The following is a 12,096-nucleotide window of genomic DNA, read 5'->3' on the forward strand; positions in this document are numbered from 1 at the left end:
CGGCAAAAGAAGAGAATGAGAGCAGTTGGGGTCCTGCCAAACTGTGAATAAATATCACCAGCCCATCAAATATTCATGTTTACAGACTTAACCTTCCCTGTTTTGATTACTCATGAAGCCCACGACATGTATCCATCCATATTTCTCTTGAATAATGAATTTTAATCCTGAATCTGAAACTAAATGGAGATTTGTAGATATCTATCATGGTTACAAATACATTAATGTACATTCAAATGACAATTGAGATGAAATAGCATCCTAAAACAAAACTACCTGCTAATATCAGTGTTGGAAACTGAGTAAAAGTGAAGAAGAGTAAGAAAGTCATAGTTGTTAGCAAGAAAAGAGAAGTTTTGAATGAATTAAATCATGGTTCAGATCTATGACATGAGTAAGTCAAGTACAATGAAAAACCGCATATGGGTGGGAAAAATGGGAAAAATGGATTTATGGAACTATATAATGGTCAGTCAACACAGAATATAGTCATCATACAAAGGTCAAAACTTAACTGCTTAATGTTCACTGATTTGTAATTTGAGGGTACAGATTACATACATCTAACATCAGAAATGATTCAAGAGCTTGAAAAATGTATCCGCAAAAGTTTTATATGACATAGCAAGGAAACTAAGCTCTGTAGCAGCTAAAAATTGGTTCCAGAGAGAAGTGTTTTTCGTAGTATAATGTACAATAAAAGGAGATACATTGCCACAGAAGTCTCACCTAAACTCTCAAAGCTCCTAGAAAAGTGAGGTAGGCAACAGAAAGGAACTAGAATATTATTAGAAATCATGTTTGTGAATAAATGTGTCAAAGAAGAAGAGAGCATCAGGGTTTACTCTGACTTCACATCAGGCTTACTCTCTCTTCATCCTGCCCAGGGATCTAATGGGCAAGCATGAAAAGTTACTGCTTGCATATGGGAGGTTCATCAACAACGCTCAGTTCATAGTTTTAAGAGGTCATTGTCAAGGTAAATAGTCTACTCTGTGAATTTACTTTGATGTAGTAACTCCGGTAAAGGGAATCTTTTTTTAAGCAGGAATAGTCATACTCATTTTTAAAACTGTCTACATATTCATCTCTTAGACTTTGAGGTACGTTTGCAGAGGGGTAAAGAAATCCAAAAAGATAATATCATATACCTTCCACTAAGCTGTATTCTATCAGCGAGTTTGGAAAGCTGGTCTGGAAGTCGTCTTTGTTTGATTACTCCCTCAGGCGTCACGGAGACCTCACATAGCGAATACTGATCCGGGGTGGCAGTGACGGCAAACTCCCGGATGGCCTGAATGACCACTTCCTTTGCTGTGGTATCCTTACTGATCATGATGTATCGGCTTTGCTGATCAGCCTTAAAAACCCTTAATACTTGATCCGGCAAATCTGGGGGAAAGAAAAGCCACACATAATAGAAGGATCTAAATCTGAAAAAAAAACAAAAACAAAAACCAAAATTCCTTAGAAAAGGTGATGATGAAGTTTCACCTCTTCCCCAATCTAGTTCTTCTTCAAAGAGGCAACATATGCTGTATAAACACATTTTCCCCTCTAGATGAACTGAACGAGCTAGAGACAAATGCAAACAAATCGGTATACAACAGCTATACAGAAGACTGTCGTGTTGGCAGCAAAGGAAGAAAAATTTAAATTACAGTTATTTTTGTTCTATTTAAAAGCCCATTAGGCTGTCCTATAATATGCCTCCTACTGTTTATTTGATATGACCTAAGAATGCCTGCATGATATGTGTTAAGTTGCCCATGGCTGCATCAAATTAGTCTGCAGAATACAAAAAGAACTGGTTCCATGTGCTTGAAGTTTAAGGTTCATCTTGGCACTGAGCATCTGGTATAATACATGTCAAAGCCAAGAGGGAGACACATTACCATTATGTTAGAAGAAAAAAGATTACCGCAAGAAAAAAGAACAAAAAGAAGTATTGGTGGTGCTCACCAGGAGTAGTGCTGAAGTCTAAAATGCGATGATGTGACTGCAATAAATCAGGATTACTGGATGATAAGGTTCCACTGACGGGCAACGCAGTTGGGATATGCTTTGTCTGCCTTAGCCCTACTATGCTGTCATCTTGAGACTGTCCAATTCCAATATCACTGAACAAAGAGGAAATTAGAAAATAAACTACCAGCAATTTAAAAAGTTATAAACTATGAATATGTAATTGACATAGGCCATAAACAAACTATATTCCATGAAACTTAGTATTCACATAAAAATGCCATTAATAAATTTGGCTGAAAATTGCAAAGGCAATGAATTACAAATTTTATTTTATTTTGAAACTACTGCTTAACTATATCCAACTCAATTTAATTTGCTGTTTCTTAAATGTATATTGTGTTTCTCTAAAACCTATGTTTTTAAACTAGAAAAGCCATAACAAATATTAGTTTTTTAGTATAGAAATATATTCAAGAAAAGATAAGTTCGAGTTACTGATGGAAATGGATTTGAGAAAAAACACATTAAAAAGAATGCATTTAATCTCACTCAACCAATGGCCTCTGCATCAGAATGATAAATTGAATAAAATGAATAGAGTAAAAACAGAAATCCAAACTGTCCTAATTTCATTTTCCAATGTTTCAGAGAAAAAAAAAAATGGTACCACTATGGGATCAAATGTAAGGAAACCCTGACACAGACATTATTTCTTAATTACACACAGCCAAAAATAGCAGTGGTGCATGGCAGCGTTTTTTAGCATCAAAGAGTCAATTCAAATCCAGTGACTCACTTCTACTTTTCTTTCCTCTACTCAAATATAATGCCTAATTACATTTAAATTCCCAGAGAAATACTTTATTATTGATATCTACAAATTTATCTCCATTTATAAAAAGACTGTTACTATAGACAAAGCTTGAAACATGTATAAAAATATTTTTCAAAGGGTCAACTGCCTCCAAAACAAAACATCAACATCAAAATAAAACAATAACCATAGATACAAAAACAAAACAAAGCAAAAAGCTAGATTACAACAAATAAAGTCCCAACTAGTTTCAATAAACAAGAAGGAAGAAAATTATACTAAGGTTGAGATGTAAACAAAGGTCTCATTTATAATGAAGTCATTTAGTATTTATTAGGGTTTCAGATATTTGGGTTTAATTTTAGCCTACTATCAAATGGTTGTGCTAAAAAAAATAGAGCAGCATTCTTTCTCTTTATTTTTATGGGAAATGGAAATTATAGCGGTAACTAAGGAAAGGCAAAAGCTTTCTTTTAAAGTTAAGATAAAAATGAAAGATTATTTTAGAGTATATTCTTCCAAATTCATGGGTGAGTCCATGAGGAAACTAAACTTCCATTCAAGCACATGTAGGTACGCATATATAGACTACATATATTGAAGTTCTATGAAAACATTAAAAACGTCACCTTAGTGCAATTTCATTTTTTAACCATATAAACCAGACTTTATGCTGAAAATATTAGATATAACACATGGTATGAGACAACAACTACTATAGGTTCAGGCCAAAGACATGGTTGACTAAGCCATTCCTGGCACAAATGGCTATAAATACACTCTAGGTATATTTCAAAAGAGCTGCCTTCTTAAGAAATGTTCCTTAGCAACATGACTTAAATCTCTACTCTCTCAGTTTCTCCATTTCTCAACTATATCTTTCTTATCCATAGATATAGGGTTGCACTTCGATTAAAACTACCTTATTTTTAAGACCTAATTCAGAAATGCCTCTGATCACATCCTTCTGCTGTTCCACCTCTCCAACTAGCTCATTGTTACTGAAACTGTTTATAGGTGTTCACTGTATTTTATATTCTTTTTATTCCCTCTTCTCTGGGTTCACTTACCTCTCTTTCCACTTACCTAATAACCAAATCTGAATTCTAATAATGCTCTTGCCCTTCCCTCTTCTCCCATCACTCCACCTTGTCTAGCCTGACAATTTACCATCATCCAGCATCTGAGCTTCTGTAATACTGATGTTTGAGGGAAAAAAAATTCACAAAACTGGATTTTTATCCCTATAAATTCATGCCAAGATTCCTTCATTAATCCCTAGTTGTTGACTGGTTAACCAGGCCAGCATAGTGGAGATAGTTTCATTTATGGGCACTGGGGAAGGGGTGGGGAGAGTATGTAGATAAAGAAGTCAGTTGATTTAGTGGCTTAAGGACAGGTTTGGTTTCTGATGAGATTGAAACCCAGTTTTGAAACTTTCTGTGTGGTTATGTTCCATACACTTAAGTTCTTTTGAGACTCAATTTCCACATCTGTAAAACATGAATAAGAGTAGCTACTCTATAAGCTACTGTGAGAATTAAATGAGAAAATATACATAATGAAGTTACTGGGCATATTGTAGGTTCTCAATGAATGATATAATTCTGGTAGTGTCAATCAGGTACGAATAAAATTAATGGTACTCAACTTATATGCGTCCATATTTTCCAAAAAGGTCTCATAAGACAGCAAGTTATTTCCTAAATTCTAGGCTTACTCTGCCAATAATTGTGCAGCAGAATTACCTATGTGACTTTTAAAAAAATGTGTCACCCCACCTCAGGCTACCTGAATCTCATCTTCAGTGATTAAAATGTTTCAGGAGAATGTGAGACATGTCTCTGGGTAAAAACGAAGATTTACTTAACTTACTAGATTTATTTTAAAGATATTTTACTAAACACATTGCTGATTTCTAGAAAAGAAAAGTATAGCAACTAGTATTAATCAAGTTTACCATGCCAATGTAATTAGCTCCTACAGTTACTAAGTCCTCTAATTTTCTATGTATTTTAAAAATTTCAATCACGTTTATAAATTATTTCAAATTTTCTAAGAACATTTGTTAGTCATATATTTCTTAAATATAAATTACTTAAGATGTTTTCTCCATACTTTAAAATCAATGTATCTAATTATTATTTTGCCCCTCTCCAGTTTTTGAAAATCTTTCTAAGTACACATATTATAAGTATTCTTATACTCTGATCCTTGCCAACATCCCGTACGGTGCATGGATTGTCTTCCAGTTCTCTTACATGTCACATTTCTATTAATACTTGCTAGGGTCATGCTGACCTTTGATTTTTTTTTTAAGATTCCTATTTAACTCATGGTCAAATATGATGCTAAGATCTTTTTGTGTGTGTGTTATTGTGCTGCTAATCATTCTGCATTTAGGTAATTTATTTTTTTATCCATTTAAAAATAAGTTTTTCAACAAGAAGTGTCACTTAAAAATCAATGACTTTTCTGTGATGCCAGTAGGCCTAACCCATCGTCACTAAGAAACTGGCTCAATATAAATATATTCTCAAACGTTTAGCTGATACAAAATCACCAAGTATTACTCTAATCTTTCAGTGGGACCATAAAAGTTGGACACTCAAGCCATCAATAATATATTCTAGACCATATCTTCCTAACCTGTGGGTGAAAATCTTATCTGAAATAGAATTTTTATCAAAAGAAAGAAAGAAACCTTTGATGAAGTACTTAATGCTTATATCCACTGCTTCTCTGGAAAACTCATTAAATTATCAAAGGAAAAATTAAACTACATGTTTTCGATTTATCTCTTATACCATTATAGTTTGAGGAACAGAAATAATTGAACTTGGTAAGCCCATGTTATTAAACATTAAAAAAAAGAAAAAAAGAGAAAAAGAAAAACTGGGGATGGAATTGGGTTTTATTATGCCAGGACTTCAGGCTAGACAAAAAGTCAAGAAGAGATGCAAGCTGGTTTTTGACTTTCAGATTGGAGAGCTCAATGGAAGGAAGGAAAGGAATTCTGTGGTTGTTTGCAAATGTTGAATAGTAGAATATAGAAGAGAGAAGAAAGAGGCAAAGAGAGAATCTGGGCTGAATCATAGCAACTGGAAAAAGTAATAATTTGGTTGGCAAAGAAAGAGCAGATGCCGATCGTAGAGCAGATACCCAGAAACAAAAATACATTAGCAAAAACTTCTTGACAAACACACATTCTTGCTTTTTTAAGAAGTCCAAATGAGAAAAAACAGTTCAAATGAGGTAGTGCTAAACTATTTTTTAATAATGACTGGCAGTGGACAAATAAGTGGCAAAAATGTCATTAAAACAAACTTAGTGAATAACATTTAAAAGAAAATAAAGAAGAAGAAAGAAAAAAGAAACTTAGGGGGAGCAGATGTGGCTCACACATGGGAGGTCCCAGGTTCGGTCCTTGGTGCCTCCTAAAAACAAAAAACAAACAAGCAAACAAACAAAAAACCCAAGTCAGGGGAGCCAGTGTGGCTCAGTGGGACAGCACCGGCTTCCCACATATGAGGTCCCAGGTTCAATCCCTGGCCCCAGCACTAAAAAACAACAACAAAACAAACAAACTTAGTTGTTTAATATTGCTTCTAACATAGCTCAGCCCTAATAAAACATTTATTAGACTCATACGCAAACTTTAATTCACATCCCTTTCTTTGCCTATCAAGAGACCATTAACACATAATAATGCACAGAGAATGTATACAGATACTTACTTATATGGTTTTTGTGGCAAGATACTGATCCGAGTCTTGTCCAATATCTTTTTTAGCTTGTTCCTTCCTCCAACAGTGTTGGCTTTACTTTTTTTATTTACCTTTTCAAGACCTATCACCTGTTCTACATCTACAGCAAGATCTGGAATGGAGTAGCGACTCGCCTTTTTTATGTCTCCAATTTTAGGAAGGTGAGGGGCACCATTTCTTTTTTCTTCTGATAATCTTGTCAGAAGTTCTTTAAATACTAAAAGGAATGTAAACCAAAGCAACATAAAATGCCAGCTATAAGAAATCCAAATAATTCAAAGGTAATTATAAAATTCTGGCAAAACCTAAGAAATAGACTTCAGTAAACAAAATCTCAATCCTGTAGAAAACACTACTCCAATGAATGAATGACACCAAGAATCTGTTGTATAGTGCTCTATCACTTCCACTCAAAATAAGGTTGTTTTTCTAAAAAAGGGAGTGCACTCCCTTCACTAATCTACAGATAATTAAACATTTCTAAAATTCATCAACAAAAATATATATATAGGTAAACTGTATGGTCTTTAAGTCAGTAAATTTAGACAGCGGATTTGGCCTAGTGGTTAGGGCGTCCGTCTACCACATGGGAGGTCCGCGGTTCAAACCCGGGGCCTCCTTGACCCGTGTGGAGCTGTCCTATGCACAGTGCTGATGCACTCAAGGAGTGCCCTGCCACGCAGGGGTGTCCCCCGTGTAGGGGAGCCCTATGCGCAAGGAGTGCGCCCCATAAGAGAGCCACCCAGCACAAAAGAAAGTGCAGCCTGCCCAGGAATGGCGCCGCACACACGGAGAGTTGACACAAGATGACACAACAAAAAGAAACACAGATTCCCGTGCCGCTGACAACAACAGAAGCGGACAAAGAAGATGCAGCAAATAGACACAGAGAATAGACAACTGGGGGGGGGGGGGAGGAATAAATAAATCTTAAAAAAAAAATCAGTAAAATTAGAATTAGATCTAACATGTCCTTAGAAAATTCATTCTGTATCTATGCATTTTATTTTACTCTGATTCTTAGAACATTTGAAAAATTGCTTATAAAAATGACTTCTTTCATGATCAAGACCTAAATGTAAAAAAAAAAAAATGAAAAAAAAGATCAAAAGGAGGTAAATTAAAAATACAAAATTACTTACCAAATAAATTTGTTTTCACAGTGATAGATAAATGTGTATTATTTCTAAGAATTTCCATGGCTTTTGACAGCTGAATATTTTCAAAGTTTTGACCATTTACTTCTAATATCTAAAATTAAAATGATAAAACTAGTTTCAGTATCATGTTTGACTTAAGCACAAAATGACACCAGTATTCACATTTAAATCTGGATTTAGAAATATCATACCTGATCCCCACGTTTCAGGCCTGCTTCAGTTGCTTTGCTACCTGAATCTACACTGTCCACAAAGATTCCAAATCCCTTCTCTGAGCCTCCAAGTAAGATGAAAGGCAAAGGGGCTTCTCGGGATGGTTTTGTTAATGTCATCAATCTCCTTTTTGCTTTGGCTGCACATGCAATATTTAACAGCCTTAGATGTCCACCCATTTTCTATAAAGTTTAGAAAGAGTTGATGTCAATTCAAAGACAGGCTCATTAAAATGAACATAAAGTTGATTTTGCTTTTTTAAAACCCACAGATATTACCTCTCTTTCCAGATTATTTTCAAATTCTTCTAGAAATCGAGTCATTGCAGGATCTCCTTCAAAGTCATTGAAGTGATTATTCACCCACAATAATACTACCCGTGTAACCTGAAAATCAATTATTTTCATTAAGTTTTCTTTTAAGAAGGTGCAACATATATGAGATTAAAATTGCTTCAAAAATCATTAACAATTTACCTAATAATACTGAACAAAAAAATAAACCAAAAAAAAAAAACTTGAGCAAAATTTTATTCATATAAAAATGGCTTTTGAAAAAATATATTTTGAATACAGACCTTTATGTGTTTTTGCCAAGAGTTTTGTTATCTGTGAAGGATGGTATTAATTTACATTTTGTTAACTTACAAAATGTATTTGAAATAGGTCAAAGTAAAAGCAAAGTTATCTTAAAACCAAAATAGATTAATTCAAGTCAAGGAAGATAGAAACTAAAAAGTAAAGGTAGAGGGGCAGAATAGACAAAGGGAATAAACAGTATGAAGCTTAGAGAGACTTGCAAGGGACCGGGTTGGAAAAGAAAGGAGATAGGTGGGACAGTAGATAAATGTTATTTGCTTATGTTAAGATTCAGGAAATTGTTAACACCTATATTTCCTTCAGGAGAAATGAGGAGCCTTTTCTTGTAATGTTTTCATATACAGCCCTACATCACTATACAGACTCATGGTGATGGAATAATGTTTATTTACCCAGAGAGGACTATGTAATTTTTATTAGACTTTAAGTTCCCTGAGGACAACAACTTTATCACATTCTAAGTGCATCTATAACTATGCCTGGCATATATGAAGTTCCCAATAAAAATGTTACTGAATGAGATTCATTAATTTCAACTTTAAATATGAAAATTCTTGTCTTATTTTACAGACACACACTAGAATTGTTTTCTAAATTCTGAATAAAATGAAAGAAATTTTCAAACATTAACCCTCTTCATCAAAGTGAGAAAATTAAGAACGCTAATCTAGTATTAAACAGAAGTGATGTTATATAGTTAATCTTTATAATCACAATATACAATCTAAACATTGAAAGTTACATCTTAACTTTGAATGATTTGCCATTTAATTATCATTTTAGTCCAATTTTCAAATTTAGGAAACCCATAAGAGCATCATCTCCCTTAAAATTATATTTAACATCAGACTTTTTCATAAAATTAGAATTTTGCAGCTGAGAAGACAACTTAAAAGCCACCTAGTCATTCTATAGATGACAAAAAGAAGACCCAGGGATCATAAATGAATACTAACAATGAACAACAAAAATAACATTTAATATATGTGCTGATGATTTTAGTCTCTTATGTAAACTCCAGAAAATTATGTTCTTACATTGAACCTATCATGAACCTTTGATTAGATTATATCAGCTAAGCATCATTTGATTAGATTGCTTCCGTAGGTTGTGACGCAGGGTGGGTCTTGATCCTCTTATTGGAGTCCTTTATAAATAGAGGAATAAAGTTGCATACACAGGAAAAATGCCACAGAGAAAAAGAGAAGCCAAGCCAGAAGAGATAAACCAATGCAGCCATTAGGCCCTGCCATGTGCCTGATCACCCACAATTGAGCTCAGGGAGAAAGTGAGCCTGGAGAAGGCAGGGCCTGGCAGAGCCACCACTGGGCTTCACCACATGGCAGGAGTCCAGGATCGCCAGTAGCCGACCTTCACTGAAACAGCATCTCTGCCGGTGCCTTGATTTGGAATTCTCACAGCCTCAGAACTGCAAGCTTTTACCATAATAAATTCCCATTGTCAAAGGCAACCATTTCTGGTATATTGCATTGGCAGGCTTTAGCAAACTAAAACATGTGTTAACTATTTACTATGAACCAGGTACTCGATAAAGAACTTATTTCTGTTATATCATCTTTACAACAAACCGAGAGGATGTTCGTTATTCATTTTATAAGTAAACAAGCAGTCTCAGAAAGGTCTAGTGACACACAAGTTAAATGGCAGAGGGGATATTCAAACCAAATTTATATGACTAAGGAACCCATGTGAGATCTTCTGGGCTTATACCTCTCAGAAAATGAAATGAAAAGCCTTACTGTCCAAATGATTTCTCTAAGCTAATAAGTTTCAGGACCAGCACAAGATTGGGGCTTTTCACTTGTAGTTTCATATTCTGGAATTTCCTATCCTGTCTCTTCCAAGTCTGTCACATGTCTAGCACGCACTTACCACCTGCAAAATTAGGAAATGCAGATTCCCATGACACCCTGATGTCTGGGGTTGCATTTCAATACATTATAAAAGAACTAAGGTTTAAATATTTGGTGTTCAATTTATTGCATTAAAAAAAAAAAAATTCCAGAGCTTAGCTTAGAAATCTATAACAAGAATTACTATTCATATTTTTTGTTGTTTGCTTAAAGGACACTCCTAAATATTAACTATTCCATTAACTCAATCTGAATATAACTTGTGTGACAAATATATGCATAGATTACATTTCAGTTTCATTCTTAATTTTCATGTTTAAGTCTCAAAATATAATATATTTTCCAACCTTATCCCTGAGGCTCGGGTCATTAAACCACTCCAATAACTTTTTGCCCACTTCCATCGGGCTAGAAAGAAAAGTCCTATAGGTCAACAGGAAGTCTTCTATGAACGTCGGATCCACCACCGAATGCTCTTCCACTAAATGCATTGTCAACCTTTCTGAAGTGCCCTGTAACAAACATAGGTCTAATCATTACCACACATAAATAAGATTTACATGGTACCTTGATTTCAAACCTCTGATGTAAAGTCAACCAGGTAGTAATACTAACAGGATAATAATAAAACTACTATTCAACAAGAAATACGGGGAAACGGACTTTGGCCCAGTGGTTAGGGCGTCCGTCTACCATATGGGAGGTCCGTGGTTCAAACCCCGAGCCTCCTTGACCCGTGTGGAGCTGGCCATGCGCAGTGCTGATGCGTGCAAGGAGTGCCCTGCCACGCAAGGGTGTCCCCCGCGTGGGGGAGCCCCACGTGCAAGGAGTGCGCCCGTGAGGAAAGCCGCCCAGCGTGAAAAGAAAGAGCAGCCTGCCCAGGAATGGTGCCGCCCACACTTCTCGTGCCACTGACGACAACAGTAGCGGACAAAGAAACAAGACGCAGCAAATAGACACCAAGAACAGACAACCAGGGGAGGGGGGGGGGGGGGGAATTAAATAAATAAATAAATCTTTAAAAAAAAAAAAAAAAAAGAATGTGTAAAAAAAAAACAAGAAATACGAAAAATTTTTACAAATGCTAACTTCTTAAAAAAAAAAAAAGAAAAATGATAGAAAGGAAAAAAACCCACATTAATAAAGAATTTTGATTGTGCCAAGAAGTTAAAATTCTAAATTGTCAGAAACACACTACAAAAAAAATGTCCTTCCCTCGGAGGGAGGTGGGGAAGACTGTTTTACCTTGATGACAATGTGTCCCTTTCTTGTTCCAGTGCGATCAAGTTCTCGGTGTTCTTTCACCATAACAATCTCTCCCTCCTCCTCAACTTTTTGCATGTTCTTTTCTACTTGGTTGAGAATACGGCAGTAATCTTGCTGGGCTATGCAGACAAACTAGAATAAAGCGTAAGTCACATGTCAATGGTCAAGTGCCTTGCAAAAGACCTAGCAGTACTAATCATTTAGCGTTTTAATTATTTAACAATGACATTTTTCCAAGTCTATCTCATACTTTCTAATGAGTATAGTAATGAACCTTAATCAGACTTCTCTACTTTTGTTTTATGGTCTATAGCTTACATTTGGTATATTTTTTCCATAGCCCCCACCCATTTTTAACACCATATACTAGTACCGTACATTGCAGTTCATGAGAGAACACTCCCATATTTGTACTGTTAATCACAGTCCATCTTC

General features: G+C 35.2%; 1 protein-coding gene across 18 annotated transcripts in view; it reads right to left on the bottom strand.

Moving 5' to 3' along the window:
- Nucleotides 1–12,096, bottom strand: part of RAPGEF2 (Rap guanine nucleotide exchange factor 2) — a 276,574-nt gene that overhangs the window by 18,467 nt on the left and 246,011 nt on the right. For all 18 annotated transcript variants that reach the window (XM_058276560.2, XM_058276808.2, XM_058276656.2 and 15 more), the window contains 8 exons: nt 11,641–11,793; nt 10,743–10,907; nt 8,201–8,308; nt 7,901–8,104; nt 7,692–7,800; nt 6,520–6,766; nt 1,963–2,120; nt 1,152–1,392 (listed from right to left, as the gene is read on the bottom strand). In XM_058276560.2, the coding sequence (XP_058132543.1) occupies nt 1,152–1,392; nt 1,963–2,120; nt 6,520–6,766; nt 7,692–7,800; nt 7,901–8,104; nt 8,201–8,308; nt 10,743–10,907; nt 11,641–11,793 (1,385 nt within the window). The remainder of the gene's footprint in view (nt 1–1,151; nt 1,393–1,962; nt 2,121–6,519; nt 6,767–7,691; nt 7,801–7,900; nt 8,105–8,200; nt 8,309–10,742; nt 10,908–11,640; nt 11,794–12,096) is intronic.

The sequence above is a fragment of the Dasypus novemcinctus genome, chromosome 1 (genome assembly GCF_030445035.2).
Source record: "Dasypus novemcinctus isolate mDasNov1 chromosome 1, mDasNov1.1.hap2, whole genome shotgun sequence".
NCBI lineage: Eukaryota > Metazoa > Chordata > Mammalia > Cingulata > Dasypodidae > Dasypus > Dasypus novemcinctus.